The following is a 21,735-nucleotide window of genomic DNA, read 5'->3' on the forward strand; positions in this document are numbered from 1 at the left end:
ATGCTCTTAGGGTTCATAGTCTCAGAACATGGCATCGAGGCTAACCCAGATAAGGTATCGGCCATAACCAGCATGGGACCAATCCGAGACCTCAAGGGAGTGCAGAGGGTCATGGGATGCCTTGCGGCCCTGAGCCGCTTCATCTCGCGCCTCGGCGAAAAAGGCTTGCCTCTGTACCGCCACTTGAGAAAATCCTAACGCTTTTCTTGGACCCTCGAGGCCAAAGAAGCCCTTGATAGGCTCAAAGCACTGCTCACCAATCCACCCATCCTGGTACCGCCGGCCAGGGACGAGGCCCTCTTACTCTACGTCGCCGCAACGACCCAAGTGGTCAGCGCTGCCGTAGTAGTAGAGAGGCAGGAAGAAGGGTATGCTCTACCCATCCAACGACCTATTTACTTCATCAGCGAAGTGCTCTCCGAGACCAAAACGCGCTACCCCCACATCTAGAAGCTGGTCTACGCCATAGTCCTAGCCCGGCGCAAGCTGCGTCACTACTTCGAGTCCCACCCAGTGACCGTGGTATCGTCTTTCCCCTTGGGAGAGATAGTCCATAACCGGGAGGCCTCGGGCAGGATAGCCAAGTGGGCCATCGAGCTTATGGGGGAAGCCTTGACTTTTGCGCCTTGGAAAGCGATTAAGTCTCAGGTCTTGGCCGATTTTGTGGCTGAGTGGACCGACACCCAATTGCCACCTGCTCAAATCCTAGACAGAATGCTGGACCATGTACTTCGATGGGTCTCTGACGAAGACCGAGGCAGGACGTGGGTCTGCTCTTCATCTCGCCCCTCGGAGTACACATGCGCTACATGGTGACGGCTCCACTTCGCCGCCTCCAACAACACGGCCGAGTACGAGGCCCTTGTCAACGGCTTGCAAGTCACCATCGAACTTGGGGTACGGCGTCTCGACGTCAGGGGCGACTCGCAGCTCATCGTCGATCAAGTCATGAAGGAGTCAAACTGCCTCGACCCCAAAATGGAGGCGTACTGCAAGTTGGTACGTCGCCTAGAAGACAAGTTCGATGGCTCTCAAACTCAACCACATCACGCGGAAGTACAACGAGGCCTACCGACGAACTGGCAAAGATGGCCTCGGCGCGGGCTCCGGTCCCCCTGAACATCTTTGCCAGGGACCTCCACAAACCTTCCATTGACTATGCCTTGGCAGCAGAGGAGGGCCCACCGGTCGAACCCACGATGGGCTCGACGCCCCCTTTGCCGCTGAGACTCCTTTGGCCGAGCCGAGGTCATGGAAGTCAACGCAGAGCCTTCCCAGACCAACCAGGACACGGACTGGTGAGTCCTGTTCCTTGATTGGCTCGCTCAGGAAAAGCTTCCTAGTGATAGGACCGAAGCCCGATGGCTTGCGCGGCGAGCCAAGACTTATGTCCTCTGCAATGGCAAATTGTACAGGCGAAGTCCCTCTGGTGTCCTCCAACGATGCATCACCACCGAGGTAGGCCAAGCCATGCTTTGCGACTTGCATGTAGGGGCCTGCGGGCACCATGCGGTGCCTCGGATGCTCGTCGGAAACGCTTTCCGCCAAGGGTTCTACTGGCCGACGGCGGTTTCCGACGCCACCAAGCTAGTACGCTCCTACGAGGGATGCCAGTACTATGCTCGGCAGACGCACCTCCTGGCCCTGGCCCTCCAAACCATCCCCATTACATGGCCGTTTGCCGTGTGGGGGCTCGACATGGTCGGGCCTCTACAAAAGGCCCCTAGGGGCTATACCCATCTGCTGGTAGCAATTGATAAGTTCTTCAAATGGATCAAGGCTCATCCGATCAATCGAATCAAATCTGAGCAAGCAGTGATATTCTTCACTGACATCATCCACAGGTTTGGGGTCCCTAACACCATCATCACCGACAACGGGACACAGTTCACCGGCAATAAATTCTTGACATTCTACAATGACCACCACATCCGTGTGGCCTGGTCGGCCGTAGGACACCCAAGGACCAATGGGCAAGTAGAACGTGCCAACGGCATGATCCTACAAGGCATCAAGCCAAGAATTTACAACCGGTTGAAGAAGTTTGGCAAGAAATGGCTCGCCGAACTCCCATCAGTCATCTAGAGCCTAAGGAACACTCCAAGCCGAGCCACAGGGTTCACGCCTTTCTTCCTGGTCTATGGAGCCGAGGCCATCCTCCCCACTGACTTGGAATATGGTTCCCCAAGGCTACAGGCCTACAACGAGCAAAGCAACCGCACCACCCGCGAGGACACCCTCGACCAACTAGAGGAAGCCCGACATGTTGCGCTATTGCACTCGGCCAAATACCAGCAAGCCCTACAGTGCTTTCAAGCCCAGCGCATTCGAAGCCGAGACTTGAAGGTAGGCGACCTGGTGTTGAGGCTGGCATAGAGCGACAAGGGCCGCCACAAGTTGACCCCACCAAGGGAAGGGCCGTACATCGTCGCCCAAGTGCTGAAGCCTAGGACCTACAAGCTAGCCAACGAGAAGGGCAAAATCTTCACCAACGCTTGGAACATAGAACAGTTACGTCGCTTTTACCCTTAAATTTCCAAGCATTGTATATATTGTTCCTCGGAATACAATTGAGAAGCGCTCTTTAGTTGTTCTAATTTTTCGAGAAACCCCCCCGAACCCATCGTGGGTCTCGACAATACGATAACACTATAAGGGAGACTTGGCTCTACCTCCACAGAACCGAGCCTCCCTCGAGGGCTAGATGGGGGATTCCCCCCTAAGTCCCACGCACCATTTTTTAGTCATTTTTTCAAAAAAACTCCTATGCCAAACCCTCTAGCATGCTCTGACGAATCGGTTGCGAAAAACCCAAGGACCGAAAGCCCGTCTCAGGGCCGGAAGGCCGGTAGAGTCGCGAGACAGCCTAAGCCTCCGGGCTACGATGCTCCCTCACCACCTCTCGCCCAGGGGATGGCTTAGGCTCCAAGGAAGTTTTTTGCGAAGAAATCTGATCAGAGATAACAAGAGGGCAGAAGCTCGGAAATACAAGACAAACGATTAAAAAACACGAGTACTTTAAAAGAAAGGCCTCGACGGCCACAAGCGTTACGATACAAAGTTAATTCCTATTCTATTTTACATGGCCGCTTGGGCCCAGGTCAAGGCTCAGGACCTCCAGCATTGGCAGACAGCGGGGGAGGGACCACCTCCTCTTCAAACAACGTTGCCAGCACCATGCCCGGGCCTTCTGCCGCCTCTAATAGCTTCATCACCGCCTCATCGGCATCCTTGTCATCATCGGGTAAGACGTAGCCATCGCTGATGGCTTAGAGGTCAACACCGACATAGTGCGAGGTGATGACGGCCAGTGCGCGCTTGATGCCCATATGCAGCGCTCCTCGGAGCCGCTCACGCACTTGACCGCTCAGTGCAATCAGACGGCTCCCAAGGGAGCTGCCTGACTGAACCCCCTCGACCTCCAGGGCCTTGCAGGCGGCACCGGCAGGCACCCTTCAGCATGTCATGCTCCCTGATCTCGGTCTCGAGCACCGTCTGCACCGCGACGGAAGCCTCGGCTGCCCAGGGTGACCTCCAGCCTCTGACTCTGCGCCATAGAAAATGGAATGGGGTTGAGCGAGAGGAAAAACAAGCCAAATTGGGACGGAAGCCTATGGAACTCACCCTTGGCCTTCTGCTCCCAGCGTCGGGCCTCGACCCGAGAGGCCTCGGCTTTCTCCTTCTAGCGCAGGGCTTCGGCCCAGGAAATGACGGCCTCCTCCTTCAGGCACTGGGCCTCGACCCGAGAAGCCTCGGCCGCCCTAGAAGCTTCACTCCCCAGCTCTACATCACACTAGGGAGTTAGGGAGCGAACATAAGAAAAAGCGAATAAAACGAGGGGAATAGGATTCACCCTCGGTCTTTCCCCTCCAAACCACAGCCTTGGTTCATGAGGCCTCGGCCGCCGTAAGGGCCTCATCCAAGGCACCCTTTGTCAGCTGGTGCGCACTCTGCTCCGCCCCTAGCTATCTAGCAAGGACCTTGCCCGAGGCCATGGCCTCTCTAGCCCGGGACCTGAAGGCGTCCCGCTCATCGACCATGCGGGTCAGCTCCTCCTCCAACTCCTTGACCCGCGCCGCCAGAGGGGTGACCTGCTCCTAGGCCGTGGCCGCCTCGACCTTCGCATTGGCACAACGAAGGTGGAGGTCCTCCACCTCTGCGCTCCACGCCGACAGGAGCTCATTGGAGCCAGCAAGAAGGCCTTTCTGCCGCTGAAGCTGGTCCTAGACATCCCTCTCCCACCAGAGAAAGACCGACTTCCCAAGGGATTGGGTCTTGAGCTCCTAGTGAAAACAGAACAGGGGTCAATCCCTACAAAGAAAACTCGGAAAAAGACCACCGCATGAGAAAAGAAAGCACGAACCTGGGCGACTCCGGGCAGATCGTCGGCCACCACGGATAGTGCCGTCCGTAGTGACCGCTTCGCTAGCTGGCGGTACTGGTCGAACATGTCCCAGCACCCACCCTCGGCCGCGTCCTCAAGGGCAAACAGAGGCTCTGCCTTAGGGTCATCCCGGCTCTACCATAGGACACACGGGTGATCCCACCCGCAGGGCTCGGGTCATACCCGCGCGAGGGCCAAGCTTCCCTCACCCGGGGTTGGAACCAGCTATTCCACGGCACCGGCCACCTCGGCGTCCGCCATCCCCTGCGCCCGAGAAGTATCGTTGGAGGAGATCGGAAGGACCTCCACCTCCTAGGCGCTCTCCCTCAACGACGGTGGGCCTTGAACCAAGGGTGCCACCGAGGTCTCCGCCACCTTCGTCTCCACTTCCGGGGCTAACGGCCTCGCCGCGATCACATCGGCCTTAGTTGTCTCGGGGGCTTTGGCCTCCGCCATCATGGCCTCGGTGGTCCCGAGGGCTCCGGCCTCCACCATCGTGGCCTCGGTGGTCGCGGGGGCTCCGGCGCCCGCCGCAGCGGCCTCGATGGTATTGGGCACCCCGGCCTTCGCCGCCTCGGCCTCGGAGACCAAGGGGGCCTTAACCCCGGTGGCCTCAATAGCCAAGGGAACCTCGGCCCCATCTAACCCACAGGCCTCGCCATCTTGGGATGGAGGCGCTCCCTCCCCTGCCTATGTTGGGGCCGCCTCGGCAGCCCCCCTTGGGTGGCCGGCTCCTTCGGGTCGGCCCTCGCTGACGCCACGCCACGTTGTAGGGCGGCTTATGCCTCCACCACCTAGTGGGCGGTGGAGCCGGGGTTAACCTTGAGCGCTTTAAGGGGCGCCAAGGTAGGCACCTCCACAGGTCGCTTCTGGCTAAGGACAAAACATTTACAGGGTCAGCACGAGATAGAAGAACGAACGAAGAGCACTATGGCTCCACCAAAAATACACCTACCTCGAGCGGGGCTGTGACTGCTTCGACACGATGACCCTTGTCTGTAAAGGCGGTGGCGGCGGCAGAGGCACGGCCTCCATGTTCATCGGTGCCGGTTGGTCCTCGATGGACCCTGACGCCCCCTCAGTCCTCTACGGGGGCAGTTGCGTCGCCCCCACCACCACTTGCTCCACCGCTGCCGCTGAGCCCACCAGGCTAATGGCACGCTTGCCCAACACCCACTCCTTGGGTGTGTTGGCCTCGGCCCCGAGGCGGACAACCGCCGACCCCAGGGCGGCTCCTCCTCCTTCTCCTGGGAGCGCCGGGCTGCTTGCTGATGCCCCAGGCACTATCTCCCCTACGTCAGGGAGATGGTCTAGGGGACCCCGCCCCATCTCGCCCTCATCGTCTCCGTCCGAGGCATCCGTCGATAGAGACGGCGATGGGGACTCCTCCAACGGGAGGCCGTCCTTCCTTTGCTGCCGGCGGCGCTTATCCAGTTCCTCATGCGCAAGGATCTTCTTCGTGCGCTTCGCCACCTTGGCGTCCTTCCGCCTTTTCTGCACCTCGGCGTGCACCCGGTTAGCCGCCCGCCGCCTTGTGTCCTCAGGAACGAGCGGCGGGGAGGCTCGCACGTCCCTCATCCCCTGCAGGTACGGTCGAACACAAATAAGGAAATAGGAAGCAATGAGAAATGTGGACGCCCCTGGGGGTCACAGTGGTACGTGACTTACCAGCGAGAGGAACCCCCGCGACTGGGCGCATCACGAAGAGGGTCGGGTTATCGCCTCTAGCTTCGCCTCCACCGTCTCCCCCACCCGACGAAGAATTTCCTCATCAGAAAGGGTGGAGGAGGACATCTGGATGCCCTCATTCGGCTCATCCGGCCTCATCTCGAACAGGCGCCGCCGCCGAGCCATCAGCGGCAGCACCCTCCTGGCGGTGGAAGGCGGCCACGACCACGACCATGTAGTAAGGCCACGACCCCGTAGCCTCTCCAGCCCCTCTAGGAGCGGCTATAGCTTGGGCTGATCCTCCCTCAGGATGCCGTACTTCCACCTCTCTAGGAAGCTCCCCACAATCCACCCAATGTAGGGGGGAAGTCCGCCGTCGTCGTTGCAGAGATAGAACCAGCTCGTGTACCACCGACGATTGGATGACGCGAGCTGGGCTAGGATGTAAAGGTGCTGGCGGTCTTGGCGCACTTGGAGAGTGCAACCACCGGCCCTCACCGCTTTCCTCGTGCCCGACGTGCCCGTCGGCTTGGTGGTATGCCCCGCCCGGAATAGATGGAGCCACAACTCCCAATGGGGGGCAATCCCCAAATACCCCTCGTAGACAGCGGCGAAGATGGCCACCTGCGCGATGGAATTGGGGTTGAAGTTATGGAGCTCTATGCCATATTAGTGCGGGAGCGCCCGCACGAACCGGTCCGTCGAAACACCGAGGCCGTGCTCATGAAAGGATACGAAGCTCATGACGTATCCGTCGTGAGGCCTCGGCTCTGGCTCGCTCGATGGAGCCATCCACTCTGGCCTGTTGGGGTCAGTCACCGGACGAAGGAGTCCACCGTCGATGAGCGACTGAAGCATCTCCACGGTGATGTTAGATGGGTCCCAAGGGTCCACCTCGATGACAACGATGTCGCTGGCCATGAGTGCGGTGGAGGGTTCAAATGCGGCGGTGAGTCTGTCTCTCTGTCTCTCTGTCTCTCTCTCTCCCTCTCGGCTCGCCCTTCTCCCTTCTTCTTCCCGGTGCCCACTGCTCTAGCAACGGCTCAATGGAGGCAGAGCTAACGCAGGCAAGGTAAGGTGAGGAAGGGGCGAGACTTGTTGCGTATTTATGCGGGGTAAAGGCAAAACGGATGGGCGATGAAATCGGGGAAGTTTCCCCTAGATCCGGTGCGGTTAACCCTGATCCGATTTTATAGCCCACGTGCCCACCTTTTCCTCATTAATTGTGGGAACAGTTATGTCCCATCCGCTGACACCACGTCGCGCCCGACCGCGGCAGCAGCAGGCGTCGTTCCATCTCCTCAGAAAATCACCTCAAAAGGCGCACCAGCCATTATCGAGCCGTTGGGGGAGACATTCCCCCCACCCTATTCCTTTTAGATGAAGGAACTAGGCGCCGAGCCTATTACGGTCTAGGGGTTCGGAGGCTGGGCCCCTAAGGGTTTCGACAACTGCCCTAGGGCAACAGAGTCAGGGACAACCGCGGGCGAGCCCACACGGGGCCGAGGCCCAAGCAAGCGAAATGCTTGGGACGCCCTAAGTCGTGTCCGAGACCGGCAGGGAGGTCTCTGAATGGGATCCCACCGTAGGGAGGCACCGAGCCACCGAGGCCCAGCGAACGGCCTCGGCACCCACTAGAGAAACCCTCTGGTACTCTTGGAGTGCGTCTATGGACCACTAGCCGACCCCTAGCGAACGGGGCACGAGCCTCCACTCGGACTCACCCAATAACAGCTTACCGGAAATGCCACCGCTCGTGCCCATCGAGGGTAGCTTGGCATATTCCACCCCTCCTTCCGAACGAAAAGGAAGCGCGAGGGTCGATACAAAAAGCTAGGGGAACCCCTGATGGCCCTCTTGCTCCTGTGTAGGGGCTAGGGGGTTCCTCCTTCAATCTTGCCGAGACCCAGCGACCCAGGCTCGCTGCCCGAGGGGGCTCGACAAAACAACCCCTCCTTCCGAACGAAAAGGACGCATGAGGGTCGACTCAAAAAGTTAGGGGAGCTCCTGACGGCCCTCTCACTCCGTGCAGAGGCTAGGGAACTCTTCCTGTAGATATGCCGAGACCCCATGACCCTAGGCTCGCACCCGAGGGGGGCTCAGGCAAACAAACCCTCACACGCAAGGGGCGTACAAAAAGCTAGGGGAACTCCCGATGGCCCTCTCGCTCATGTGCAGAGGCTAGGAGCTCTTCCTACAACCTTGCCGAGACCAAGCGACTCTAGGCTCGCACCCGAATGGGCTCGGCAAACAACCCCTCTGTCCAAACAAAAAGGATGTGTGAGGGTCGAACAAAAAAGTCAGGGGACCCCTGACCGCCCTCTCGCTCCGCACGGAGGCTCAGGGGCTCCTCCTGCACCCAAGACAAAGACAAGCGACCTAAGCCCGTGCTAGAAGTTTCATTACAAACACAATAAAGGGCGTCAAGCCTGTTACGGTCTAGGGGTTCAAAGGCTGGGTCCCCTAGGGTTTCGATAGCCACCCTAGGGCAACAGAGTTAGGGGCGACTATGGGCGAGCCCACGTATGGCCAAGGCCTGAGCAAACGATCGCTCGGGACGCCTAAGTCATGTCCGAGACTAGTAGGGAGGTCTCCGAATGGGATCCCACCGTAGAGAGACACCGAGCCACCGGGGCCTAGCAAACGGCCTCGGCACCCACTAGAGAAACCCTCTGGTACCCCTGGAGTGTGTCTCTAGACCACTAGCCGACCCCAAGCGAACGGGGCGCGGGCCTCCACTTGGACTTACCCGATAACAGCTCACCAGAGATGTCATCGCTCACACCCACCGAGGGTAGCCTAGCATATCCCCCCTCCTTCCGAGCGAAAAGGAAGCATGAGGGTCGCATGAAAAGTCAGGAGAACCCCTGATCGCCCTCTTGCTCCATGCAGAGGCTCAGGGGCTCTTCCTGCGACCTTGCCGAAACCCCGCGACCCGAACTCACACTTGTGGGCTCAGCAAATACGATAAAAACTCCTCACTCAACACGAAAAAAGCCCCTGGAGGAGTAAATCCACTCCTCCAGGGCCTTAGGGGCTACACCCGGCGGGTGCGCTCGCGCGCACCCACCGAAACCTCAAAAAAGCAAAACACAATCCCTACAGGAGCGGCTGCAAGCCAAGTCTCGACAAACCCTCAGGGAGAGTGCTCGCACTCCCCCTAAGGCTCGGGGGCTACTGTCGGGTACCATAAAACGGGGTACCCCAAGCGTACACCAAAATAGTCACTTAAACTCCATCAACAACGAAGCCAGAAGGTAAGCCGTGGGTTCACCACCGGCCCCGTCTGAGCCCACCGGCTCTCCGCCTCGCCTTAGGCCTCGCACGGGAGGTCTCGATGCCCTGACGAATCTCCACCTCGCACGAGGCCTCTTGCGGGAGGCCTCGGTAAGGAGCCCAATCTCCGTCTCGCCCGAGGCCCCATGCGTACAGCCTCGAACGAGACAGCCATTCTCCGTATCGCTCGAGGCTGGCTTGTCAATAACCCGTCGCTCCCGCCTCGACCAGTCTTCCCGACATCATGTCACGTCCCATTAATGCGTCAACCACTCCCGCAATCTCAGTCAGACGATGGCTCGACACCACGGAGTGGCCGATGGGACAAGGAGTCGCATCAACGCCATACCGGCTAGAACAAGGCGCGGCGGGGATTACTGGCCACTGTGTTCTGGCGTTGTGCCCACGATCAGCGCCGACACTACGCTGTGCCCCATAACCCCCGCCCCGAAGACAACGCGGCATGGGAAGTCTAGTCCGGGTCATCGTCGCCTCCGAATCAGTGTACCAGATCAACCACTCCCTTCGAGCCTCGGCACTCTACGTCAGGGCCTCGGCTATCTCGAGATTCACGTCTGCCGAGACCCCCTCACGACGGTTCGACATAGGCACCAACCGAGCCTCGGCTTCGTGCGCTGACAATCTACAGCGACCCGCATGTCGACCGCCACGCCCGCTTCGAGGTAGCCCTAGAGCTCCCATGACGCATAGGATCGAATGTGACCAGCACGTCGCCCCAGCGCTTCAAGGATGGACCACTCCGACGACCACGCCGCCACAGGAACATGCTACAGGGCTCGGACACGCCGCCTCCGTTCGCACGATGCCGTATAGTTAGCACGCGTACTACCCTTGTCCCCCCTTCAACTATAAAAGGAAAGGACCTGGGCCATTTCTAAAAAAAGGAACACACGCGCACACAAAACAGCACCTTGTAACACGCACACTCCCCCGCTGCCTGAGAGCAACGTCTCAAGCAGCCGCACCGCTCCACGCCGAGACTTGGGATTAGCTCCTTCTCTCACCCAGCTTGTAACCCCCTACTACAAGTACTTCAGTGCAAGGAATACAAGTTCGATCTCTCAGACTGGATGTAGGGCACCGATTGCCTGAACCAGTATAAGCCTTGTGTCTCTTTGCATCACTATCCGGGATCGGGAACACGCAGTCCAAATTTACTAGTTGGTTTAGGACCCCCCGGTCCGAAACACCGACACAACCTTAGCCATATATATTGCAAATGCAAATACACATATACCAAAACACCATACACCCATGATTCCACATGATTAGAGACAATGCAAGCACATCTACGTTGATAGATTGGAGTAAGGGAGGGACCATTATCTCGAGGAAGCTTCGGAAGACGAGATCCGGGCACCTAGGGTCGCTTTTTGGAGTTCGGGTTTCGTGGGGGCGTGGGGGGAGCCGAAGAGCAGAGCCGGCGCAGGGTTTCAGAATGGAGGGAGGAAGAAGAAGGGGGTCGCGGCGTGGCTTCAAGAGTCCAGACCTCGGCGTTGAGTCGGGCCACGTCGAGTCTGGTGGCTCGGCGTTAAGTGACCCTGCACCGAACTATTGGGCCACGAAGCGTTGGTGGGCCGCCTGGGCCGCGCGCCGGATGATGCCAATGGCTCGGCGTGTAGTCCCACAGCGCCGAGGTTGGGCCTGTGGCGTTGGTTGATACAACACCGACGTGTCGGACCCCATGCACCACCGTGTCGCCGTCGATCGGGGTCGTTCGTGACGTGACAAGACCTCGGCGTCGTGTTAGTCGACGCCGACCCTCATACCTTAGCGTCATGTTCTAAGACGCCTAAAAATGGTCTATTTTCAGCAAACGTTTTGGCATAGGTCTTTTTGTAAAAAAAATATTTTCAAAAGGGACCAAAATACAAAAATTTGACCCCACCTGGCCACCTCAACAGAAGAAGCAAAAACAAGCGACAGTACTGACCTAGCAAATCTGTACGACATGGTGCAGTTGGATGATCAGTTCCCACACCGCTTCCGACGTGGCGCGTCCGGATGGCGTGGCGTGGCGACTGTCGCCTCTCATCACATGCGATGCCATGCCGGGCCCCCGCCGCTGGTGGACTGGACTGAACTGAACTGTTGGCTGTTTGCACCTCGCGGCATGGGCCATCGATTATCTGGCCTCCTCGTGAAGATGGCCTTTATATTATATATAAAAATCTGTAGAAAAAAAAAGGTCCGGAGGGGATGGATGGATCGTCGGGAGAGTGGAACGGAAGGCATGCATAAACAAAGCGTGGTGGCATGTGCGCGGCCGTACGGCGACACTGGACTGGACGACGAAACAAAAGCATCAGGGACTGGACGACCTGGAAAAAAGGCTCGGGCGCACAGGTGGGCAAAGGGGGACGAGCCGGGGCACCACCGGGCCACCGGCGCGTTGCCCTGCATCTGCATCACATGCTGCTCTGCGGCAGCATCCATGACCCCTCTCCCTCGTCCACCTGCTTTCATTTTGTCGTGCGGTGCGGTGAGCCGGCGGTAGCTTTTCGTCCGCACATTGCGCACGCTGACAGACGCAGACGGCTCTCCTTTGTTTAGGTGCTCTGCTGCCAAAGCATCCTCATCATCATTAACTAATCCCAGCTTATTCAAATCAAACAGGCTGATAGTACTGCAGGCTCACGCGTTCATACGGCCTCATCAGTCATCACACACCCGCACCCGTACCAGCACGAGCAAGTGGCGTAGTACGCACTCGGAGTCGGAGGTCGTGCGTGTGGCGTGGTCCACCCCGGCAACCTTTTGGGACGGGATCCGCTTGTCTCGGCCGTTGGGACGGCCGCCATTATCGCGCCACTTTAAACACGGTACTGCGACTGCCTGCCAATCCAGTGTCGTGTCTCGTAGTACGGACTGTTACTGGTAACCGGGCCCCATTAATTAGCGGCAACCGTACCTGCACGCGTGCATGCATGCAGATGCAACGCATCCGGGCGGGCCCCGCCAGCTTCCCATGATGGCCAATCCAGCCCACGACGTCCGACCATGTGGCGTGGCTAGGGATGAAAACAGATATTTTTCAACCAGTCGATATCCAATCATATCATATCCGACATAGTTGACACTATCCGTATTCGAATTCGAATTCGAATCCGGACAGAAATATGAAAACAAATATAATATTGGTGATATCCGTCCGTATCCGATTCATTTTCATCCCTAGGCGTGGCATCGCCACCTCCGTGATATAGGCCTGGTTTAGTTTAAAAAATTTTCACCCCGAACTATCACATCGAATCTTGTGGCACATGCATGGAGTATTAAATATAGACAAAAAAAACTAATTGCACAGTTTGGTTGAAAATCACGAAACGAATGTTTTAAGACTAATTAGTCCATGATTAATCATAAGTGATACAACAACTAACCTGCGCTAATAATAAATTAATTAGGTTTAATAAATTTGTCTCGCAGTTTCCAAACGAGCTATGTAATTAGTTTTTTTTTATTAGTATAAAAAAAAACCCCGCCAACATCAAAACATCGATATGACATAATTTTTTTTTTCATTTCACGAACTAAAGGCACCCATAACGGCGCCTGCAGGCTCCATCCGTCCATCATCACCCATCAGGCCATCACCCACGCCTTACGCCTTCCCCGTCCTCTTTGACACCATGGCCGTACAGGCGCAATTCGGCGGCCTCGTGCTCCCACCCTACGCGCCCGAGGAGCAGCAGATGCGGGCGCTCAAGGACTACGGCGCGCTCCTGCTGTCCGCCGCGGCGGCGACGCCCGGTGGCGATGATGGCTACGCGTGGCAGCAGTACGGCTATTGCGCCGCGCAGAGCGAGCTGACGTGCAACGGCGGTGGCGCGGCGGCCGTGCCCGTGCCCGTGCCCGCGCCCTCGCGCAAGCGCGGCAGAGAGGAGGACGAGCTCCTCCACTACGCGCCGCTCCTGCCTCTCCCGGGGATGATGCGGCCGCCCGGGGCCGCGTCGACGAGCGGCCGGGCAGAGATTTCGGCGGACCACGCGCTGGCGTCGGAGCTGCTGTGGCGGCTGCACGGCGCGGAGGTGGACGCGCTGGTGCGCGCCGAGTGCGACCGCCTGCGCGCGGGGCTGGAGCTGGCGCGCACGCGGCAGCGCCAGGCGCTGCTGGTCCGAGCAGCCGTATCCGGCCTAGCGGTGGCGCGGCGGGTGAGGGAGGCGGAGGCCCAGCTGGAGGCGGCGCGGCGGCGCGCGGCGGAGCTCGAGGAGCGGGTCCGGCTGGCGGCCGCGGAGGCGCAGGCGTGGTGCGGCGTCGCGCGGGGCAACGAGGCCGTCGCCGCGGGGCTCCAAGCCACGCTCGACGCGCTGCTCCTCCGCTCCGAGGGATTCGGCGAGTCCGAACCCGACGACGCGCAGTCGTGCTGCTGCTGCTACGTGGAGGAGGAGCAGGCGGCGGACACCGCCGCCGCCGCTGCCACGGCCTCGTCGTCCTCGACTTGGAACGGCAAGTGGGCGTGCAGGGCGTGCGGCGAGGGCGAGGCGTCGGTGCTGCTGCTGCCGTGCCGGCACCTGTGCCTGTGCAAGGCGTGCGAGCCCCGCACGGACGCCTGCCCCGTCTGCGCCGGCGCCAAGAACGCCTCCATCCACATCGCGCCGCCCAACTGATGGCCACCGTCCCAAGTCACAGCCTTACACGTTTTCCAAGGTCACGTATGGTGTGCGGTGACCGGTGAGAGGACGTCGTGCGCACTGGGTTGGGTGGATGGATGTGCTCTGGTCAGCGGCAGCTTTTTGGTTGTTGCTTTTGCTTGCAGTTGGTGGGCCATCAGCCATGTTTACAGACTGTCTGGTGTCTGCCCATGCTTTGCCTTACCCTCCCAGTCGTCCTGTCCTGCATTGCACAAGTGGTGGGTGGGATTGCCGTCATGAAAACAGCGGTGAATCCTCTGGTTTGTAACCCCTTGTGCCGGCAGCCTAATATACTACTAGTACTATACTCTGATCACGTCTAACATAATCCTAACAACCTGTAAGTAAAGTGTTCAGAGGCTCAGAGCATCTTCAGTAGTCCCCGATACAAGTGCATGTTTAGTTTCCAAAATTTTACAAAAATTTTTAAAATTCTTCGTCACATCAAATCTTTGGACGTATGCATTAAGCATTAAATATAAATAAAAAATAAAATTAATTACACAGTTTAGACGAAATTTACGAGACGAATCTTTTAAGTCTAATTAGATTATGATTGACACTAAATGTCAAATATACCATTTTCTAAAATTTTTCGCCAACTAAACAAGGCACAACTCTCCCAAGTAACCTGGTATTGGGAGCCCAATATTACTTTTTGGATTACTAGAGAAGGTGCAACAGATCACCAATAATCTACCTCAACAAATGAGACCCACATGTAAGGGTCTCTTTGGCACGGCTTATGCCGGCTTCGGCTTTATCTATTTTACGCAAATTGAGACACTGTAGCGTGAAGCCGTTTTATAAGCCGGGGTTAAAATGAACTAGAAGCCGAAAAAACCAGTTTTTCTGGCTTCACCGGCTTTGGCTTCACCGGTGAAGCAGTTTTAGATGAGTCGTGTCAAAGGGGGCTTAAGTTACAATTTAGTTATCCTTTTTTGCTTCCCTTTCTGTTCCCCTCCCGTCGGTTCTTCTTCCCGCATCGCAAGTTCACGACCGTCATCGTGACTACCGCATCGTGACCTGCCCGACGCGCGCATGGATGGTGCGGGCTGGGGCCATCCCCGCATTGTCCTTGCCGTCCGAACCTCTGCCGCTGTAGCCACCGGCATCGGCGCCACCCATGGCATGACGGTCAGGGCGAGGTCGGACTTGGAGCCCCGGTCCTGGGCGGCGCCGGCGAGCATCTTCCGCACCGTCCTGCTATCCGCCTCCCGGAGCATGGCGCGGATCCAGTCCGCGCGGAGATGTGGGGCATCGATCCAGCTGTTGCTGCTGGCGCCCGCTGCTACCGCATCTTGGTGGCGCGGACAGGAGAGCGAGAACCCAAAGGACCTACCGTCGGCGGTGGGGAAGCTGGCGGCGGCGGCCATGGCTTGTCCAGCATGCGATGGCTGCGATGGAGGCAGAGATGGGGAAGCTAGCTGCGATGGCCGATGGGGAACCTTGCGGCAGCCATGGCTGCGATGGAGGCAGAGAGGAGCGAGGGGATGAATATGACAGTTGGGAGTGGGCCCCAGCTTTTGGTAGAGATGCAACTCCCCATCCATTTGAAGTGAGATGGGGTGTTTTTTTATGGCCATAAAAAAAAGGCTATTAGGAGACTGCTGAAGAAGAAAAAGTGATCATCTTCCCCAATGCGATAGGTTTACGAGGATGAGTGGTGTGATTAGGGGAACGCCGGAGATGCTCTCGGGAATGAGCAGCAAATTAACAGCCTGTTCGTTTCGTTGTAAATGATCGTAGATGATTTACTATTAGTTGGTTTGATGTAAGAGAAAAATAATTTTTAATTTATAATTTATGATCGTATTCGAGTAAGCCAAGAGTCGTTAAGCTGGTCCGGTACTTTGCTCGCGTGCAGTGCAGGCGGTCCAGCTGGGGCAGCGGCGCGTGCGCTCAGTGCTACCGTGCTAGGTTCCCAACTGCACGACGGAGCGAGGAAGCCTGGCCTGCCGCTGCCGGCGCGAGTGCCGGGCGCACGCATGCTCGCCAGGACCAAGACTGGATCGCCTTGGCCGTTGAATAAAAGCCTAGCGGTGCGCGCACGTACGTACGGTACGGTGGGTGCCCCGAGACCTGCAGTATGTTGCGCTGGGCTGAAACGATCTCACAGGACTGTGGATTATTATTGATGATGGGATTGGTGTGAGAGAAGAATACTATTTTAGCTGAAAATTTATGATCACTTACGACTAAACGAATAGAGTGCAGGTTGGCTCGGATCAAGACACGGACTCCCTCAGTCTGAAAAAACATAATTATACCTTAGAATTATGTTTTTTTAATAACGAGAGAGTAGCCCATCCCCCGAATCCCGATGGATGACTTGCGACGCGGTTGGGCCATGGGATTGAAGAAACTTTGCGTCCATGCCCAGGTGCAGTGCAGTGCAGCCTTCCGGGTTCCTGCGCGGCATGCAATCCATTCCAGCCCCTGCCTCGGCGGAGAGAGGTGGCAGCATGCAGGAAGGCATGTGACGACACTTTAAAACACGCGGCAGTTGTATTTGAATCATCGTCTGTTAACACAAGAATGAAATTCCATAAGGCCAGTCTCAATGCTTAGTTTCACTACACGATTTTCAAAACGCCACATCAGCTTGAGCGGGATGAAACAATGAATGAAACTAGACTTCACAATGCAGCATTTCATTTCACCAATTCTAAAACTAAGTAAAGCATTTAATTCCTGTAAAATGATGGGATCATATGCATCGATTGATTATGTAGCCATCCACACACAGAAGCATCCATACAGTAGTAATCCCCAAGATGTCCTTTGTAAGCGATCAATGTACCAGTCACATCCATGGTGATCAAGCGTAACTTCGAGAGGAGAGACATGCTTGATAATGATCTGAGCTGCAGCCTTTATATACAATCTATCTGCAAAGTCACAGTGAAAATTAGGACCAAACCAACCATTTTTACAGAACCAGCAAAATGGGAGTTATAAATATGGCATGCTTTCAGTATTTTAAAAATTACCTATACATATAGAGTGTCCTGAGCTTACATATCATTTCAACTAATGCTTTTTGCAGCAGGAAAACACAGAATTTAAGTCAAAAGGGGGCAATCTGCTATAATACAAAAATGAGCGTTACTGAAGACTGAAGTAACGACACAGATTTACCGGCTGAAATGATAAGAACTATATCTCATTATAAAAGAGAAACATTTAGAAAACATGGCAAATGGGGAACTGAATGAAAAGGAGCAATGCTGGGCAATCTGCTATAATACAAAAATGAATGTTTTTGATGACTAAAGTAAATCAATAACACAAAATCTTCTAGCTGAAATGACAAGAACTGTATCTTACTATAAAAAGAGGAACATCTGGAAAACATGACTGAGAACTAACCTTAGTCAGCAAATAACTTTTCCTCAAGCTTACATAATGCCTTCTCTCGGTTAGCCTTTTGATCTTCAGACATGTGACTTGTATCTTGATTGAGCAAGGAATTGTAGACCTCAAACATCCTTGCTTCCTTTTGCTCCTTTGCTGCCTTTAAATTTGCGTTTGATATCTGAATTTGTGCTTCCGTAACCTTTTCGCACTTCACCTTCCGATCTTGCTGCACCTTGATAATTTTCTCAATATTGTTCCCAAGGATGACAATTCCTTCCATAACATTATCCTTCTTGCGCTTTCCACTACGCTCAGCCTTTGCTGCTTCTCTACCAATGGGACATGACTATTCTTCTGGAACATCAATTATCTCAGTCTTGTCTTTCTTTTTTTCCTCAAACTGTGCACACCATTTGGGCTCCTCTTTTAATATCTTCCACCAATGCACCAACGAAAAACGCTTTCCAAACCTGCTTTCATATATCTTTTGTGCCTCTTCCTCTAGCATGTCGTCGGAGTATCCGCTTGTATGCTTTTGAGTTACCTTAGTCCAAGCATCATTGAAATCAGTGATGGATGACTTCAGGCGTGACCAGTGAACCTTCAATTGGTTTATTTCCCTTCTACGGTTCCTATTCCCTTTCCTGTTAAACTCCTCAGTGATTTCCTTCCAAAATGTATCGAATTTCTTGTCATTACCCCTAACTAGGTCTTTTGAAACATTCAACCAAGCACTGGCCTACAAAATACGAAATAAAAAAAATATGAACAAATCAAGTATATTGGGTTACCAGCCTCGTTACAAACCAAGGAAAATAAAAAACTGATCAATTACCAGCCTCGTTTCTTCATCATGAGTCCAATATCTTTTCTTTACTGCCCTATTTGCCTCACTATTCTCTCCTTCCTCAATGTCAATAGTCATCGTCTCGTTTGTTGAAGTTCCTTGTTTCATAGCTTGGGTGTTAATGTTCCATAGGCACTTGGTGGTGGTGGTGGAGATATTGGGTTCACGTTAATAGTCTGACCAACAAAATGAAAATTTTCTCCTGCCATGTGTGGGTGCGGCGGATAGTATGGTTGTTGAAGGAAATTTTAAAAACCACCAGGTGGATAGACCCTGAAGTATGGTTGTTGCAGGCATATTCATGAAAACAAAAAATACTAAATGTCAGCACAGCAAATGCAGTATAGTTAACTGCTATATTACATAAGGAAGCAAAGTTTCCACATTACAGTTGGGCATCTCCGGCTACTGCTTATCCAATGTTAAAGGTCAAGCAGGTATGCAGGCAGCACTTCCCAATCACAGAAGGAAGAGAACCCAATTGGACAGAAAATACACTACACATGTAGTTCAGCAGCATCCAAAGTTTCAGACAGAAAAGGACACAACGTGATTTTCACATCAACCAGGCCATGATACTAGACTTCACATATACAGAGACAGTATGGAGGTCAATGCTGATGGACACACACAAGCTCTGCAGGGCTATGGAAGTATGGATCTATGGCAAGTCAGATACATACATTTCTATTTGTATGCAGGCTGCACTTTCTACATTACTAAAGTTATGGAAATCTACAAATTCAATGAGAGCTGAGCTTGAAACATCAGCATTAGAATGTGCAAAATTACAATTATCATTCTCAGATATAATAGATTCACATATGAGCGCCATACCAATCACCAACTGAATCCAGCAATGGCTTCATATGCTCATAACACCATTGCATCTCACCACAAATATGATATGGCAAGCAAATCTAGCATGTTTACACACCAACAAGACAACCAAATATTAGACCCCGTGATCAAATCCAACTGCTAAGCATGGTAATTACAAAGAAACATCAAATCCAACTGCTAAGCATGGTAATAAAAAAGAATTCGTGTGACAGTATGGATAGGATTTCCTACTGCTTTCAAGATCCGGACCTATGGAATTCACAAGAGAACCGAACCATATAAGAGATCCGGACATCTCTACACATCGAAATCACCGTGGATCTAGGGCTCACCATGGACCAGGGAAGGACGAAGGCGCTGGCTCTAGGGCGGACGGTGCTGGCGGACCCGGTGGCGGCGCTAGGGCGGACGGTGGTGGCGCAGCAGGGGCCGACGAAGAAGAAGCCGGTGGGGCCGGCGGCATAGGAGACAACACTGTCTTCATTCCAAGGCGGCTGCCTCCGCGCTGAATCCCTCCTTTGACTCGCCACCCAGAGCTACGCGCCGAATCCATGGCGCGCGCGGGGAAGGAGGCACGCGCGGGGATGGAGGCGGGAGGCGGGAGGAATCACGTGCGCGGGGAAGGAGGCTGGAGGAATTGTGCGCGCGCACGAGGGAAGGAGGCGGGAGGATTGGATCTTGGCGCCTGGAGCATGGGGTCTTCGTGTCGGGCGGGTGGATGAAACTATCCCTCTCAGTGCGGGTGTCTTGGAGTTACCGAGACCTTGGAAACGAAGCTGGCGAGTGTCGTGGCAATGAAACGAATTTGTTCTCTCTCCTCACCATTTCATGCAAAAAGTGTTCCCATGCTGATGTGTCACCCTAATTAATGTGCATGACACTCCCATGACATCCCCATTGAGACTGGCCTAACAACACATACAAAATATATTCATGCATTTCAAACATACTAGTTGACGCAAAGATCGATCGTACACCTGTCATCGTAGTCTTTAGAGGTGCCTACAGAGATAGGGTATGTCGGTGCGAAAAGTGACCAATAAATAAATATTTATAGTTTTACCGTGCGTTATGATCGGATGTGGCCTAACACTCAATGACACAGGATTTATACTTGTTCAGGCAACGTGCCCTATGTTCAGTTTCAGTCGGTCGGACACTTTATTCCTGAACCGAAGGGCCGAGAGTGATGAGGGCTCTAACATGCGCTAAGTTTGGAGCGTATGCTCTGTAAAGCTTTAGAGTTCTAGGGCTATTGTGCTATTTGAGTTGTCAGGTCCTCGAGTGCTCAAATCATCTAGTTTCTCTTTTTTGAGGAGAGCCAGAGAACCAGAAAATAGTCCGATCCTCCCTTTTTAGGAGAGAGCTCATCCCCTTTTATAGTCGAAGGGGATGGGCTTTTACAAGTCAGAGAAATAGATAGATTATGTCGGTGCAGAAAGTGACCAACTAGTGAATATTTATAGTTTTGCCGTACGTTGTGATCGGAGGTGGCCTAGCACTCAATAACATAGGATTTATACTAGTTCAGGCGACGTGCCCTACGTCCAGTTTGGGCCGGTTAGTGACTTTATTCCTGAGCTAGGTGCTCGAAGTTTGCAGTGGGGTTACAAATGAGAAGGAGGAAGAAGGGGTGTACAAGAGGTCCGGTCGGTTCCAGTCGGAAGGGCCAAGAGCGACGGGAGCTGCGCTTTGAGTAAGTGTTCAAGCATGTGCTTGGAGTCCGAACCCGGTGGTTCTATTGTTGTGAGCTAGTGAACTTGATCGGTGCTTGTTATATTTAAGAAGGGCTCTCTTTTTGTTGGAGGGGGCACATCCCCTTTTATAGATAAAGGGGATGGCTTTACAAGTGAGAGGGTGAGGGTACGTATGCCACCGAGCCTTGTTGCTCACGCCTACCAAGCCTTGTTGCCCACGCCGGTGGGTACAAGATAATGGTAGGCGCCTACAACACTGTTGATGTCACTGTAGAATATCAGATGCATGTGGGAGGTCGTGCTGCCTTTTTCAGGGATGGTAGACGTTGGTACCTCCAAATACTGTTTGATGCCTAGAGGCATGTGAGGAGTCTCACTATGTTCACCTGGTAAGGTAAATCCCAGTGCCCATAATGCTATCGATGCCCAGAGGCACGTGGGGGCCTTACCTCATGGGAGTTTTAGCGGCGCCTACAATACTGTTTGTGTCAGGGTGGCTATAGAGTACTGTTCCATGCAGGGAATGGTTCCTGGTATAGTGGTTTTGACTTGTAAGCCTTGCCTTGCTTTTCTCCGCATGTCTCCTAGTTCCTACCGAGCGGGCGTCCCTGGGCGGATGGCTCTAGTTGGCTCTGAGTGTGCTGGTCAGAGAAGAGCAGTGAGCAGGGTTCCTACGAACCCGGGTCAGAGACGCGGGGTTAGAGTCAGAAGTAGTGTTTTGGGCTAGGCCTTCCCATCGAAGAGGCCGTCCGGAGGCGGCTAGAGTCAAAGCGAACGCTCCGGTCGGAGAGGTGGGCCAAAGTAGCCAACGAGCGGGCACTGTTCCTCTTTGGCCAGACCTTTTGGTCGGTGATTGGGCCGCCCTTCTGACTTGTTGTTTTAGACTCTTGAGCCAAGACTTGGTGTGGAAGCCGGTCCCCGAGGGACCCCGGGTCTCATGAACCCGACAGGAGCCCCCGAGCCCCCAGGTGATTCGGGTTGAATCGTTCGGGGGATTTTTTGTCT

The 21,735-nt window shown here is 54.7% G+C and overlaps 1 protein-coding gene and 1 pseudogene across 1 annotated transcript; one reads left to right on the forward strand and one right to left on the reverse strand.

Annotated features, from left to right (window-relative positions):
- Positions 1-12,875: 12,875 nt before the first annotated feature.
- LOC136485155 (probable BOI-related E3 ubiquitin-protein ligase 2) lies at positions 12,876-14,352 on the forward strand. Its single transcript, XM_066482093.1, has one exon. The coding sequence runs from the start codon at positions 12,982-12,984 to the stop codon at positions 13,957-13,959; it is 978 nt and encodes a 325-aa protein (XP_066338190.1). The 5' UTR covers positions 12,876-12,981; the 3' UTR covers positions 13,960-14,352.
- A 3,004-nt stretch (positions 14,353-17,356) lies between these two features.
- LOC136489094 (glutathione S-transferase T3-like) lies at positions 17,357-18,268 on the reverse strand (annotated as a pseudogene).
- Between the last annotated feature and the right edge of the window lie 3,467 nt (positions 18,269-21,735).

Source organism: Miscanthus floridulus, chromosome 10 (assembly GCF_019320115.1).
Source record: "Miscanthus floridulus cultivar M001 chromosome 10, ASM1932011v1, whole genome shotgun sequence".
NCBI classification, from domain to species: domain Eukaryota; kingdom Viridiplantae; phylum Streptophyta; class Magnoliopsida; order Poales; family Poaceae; genus Miscanthus; species Miscanthus floridulus.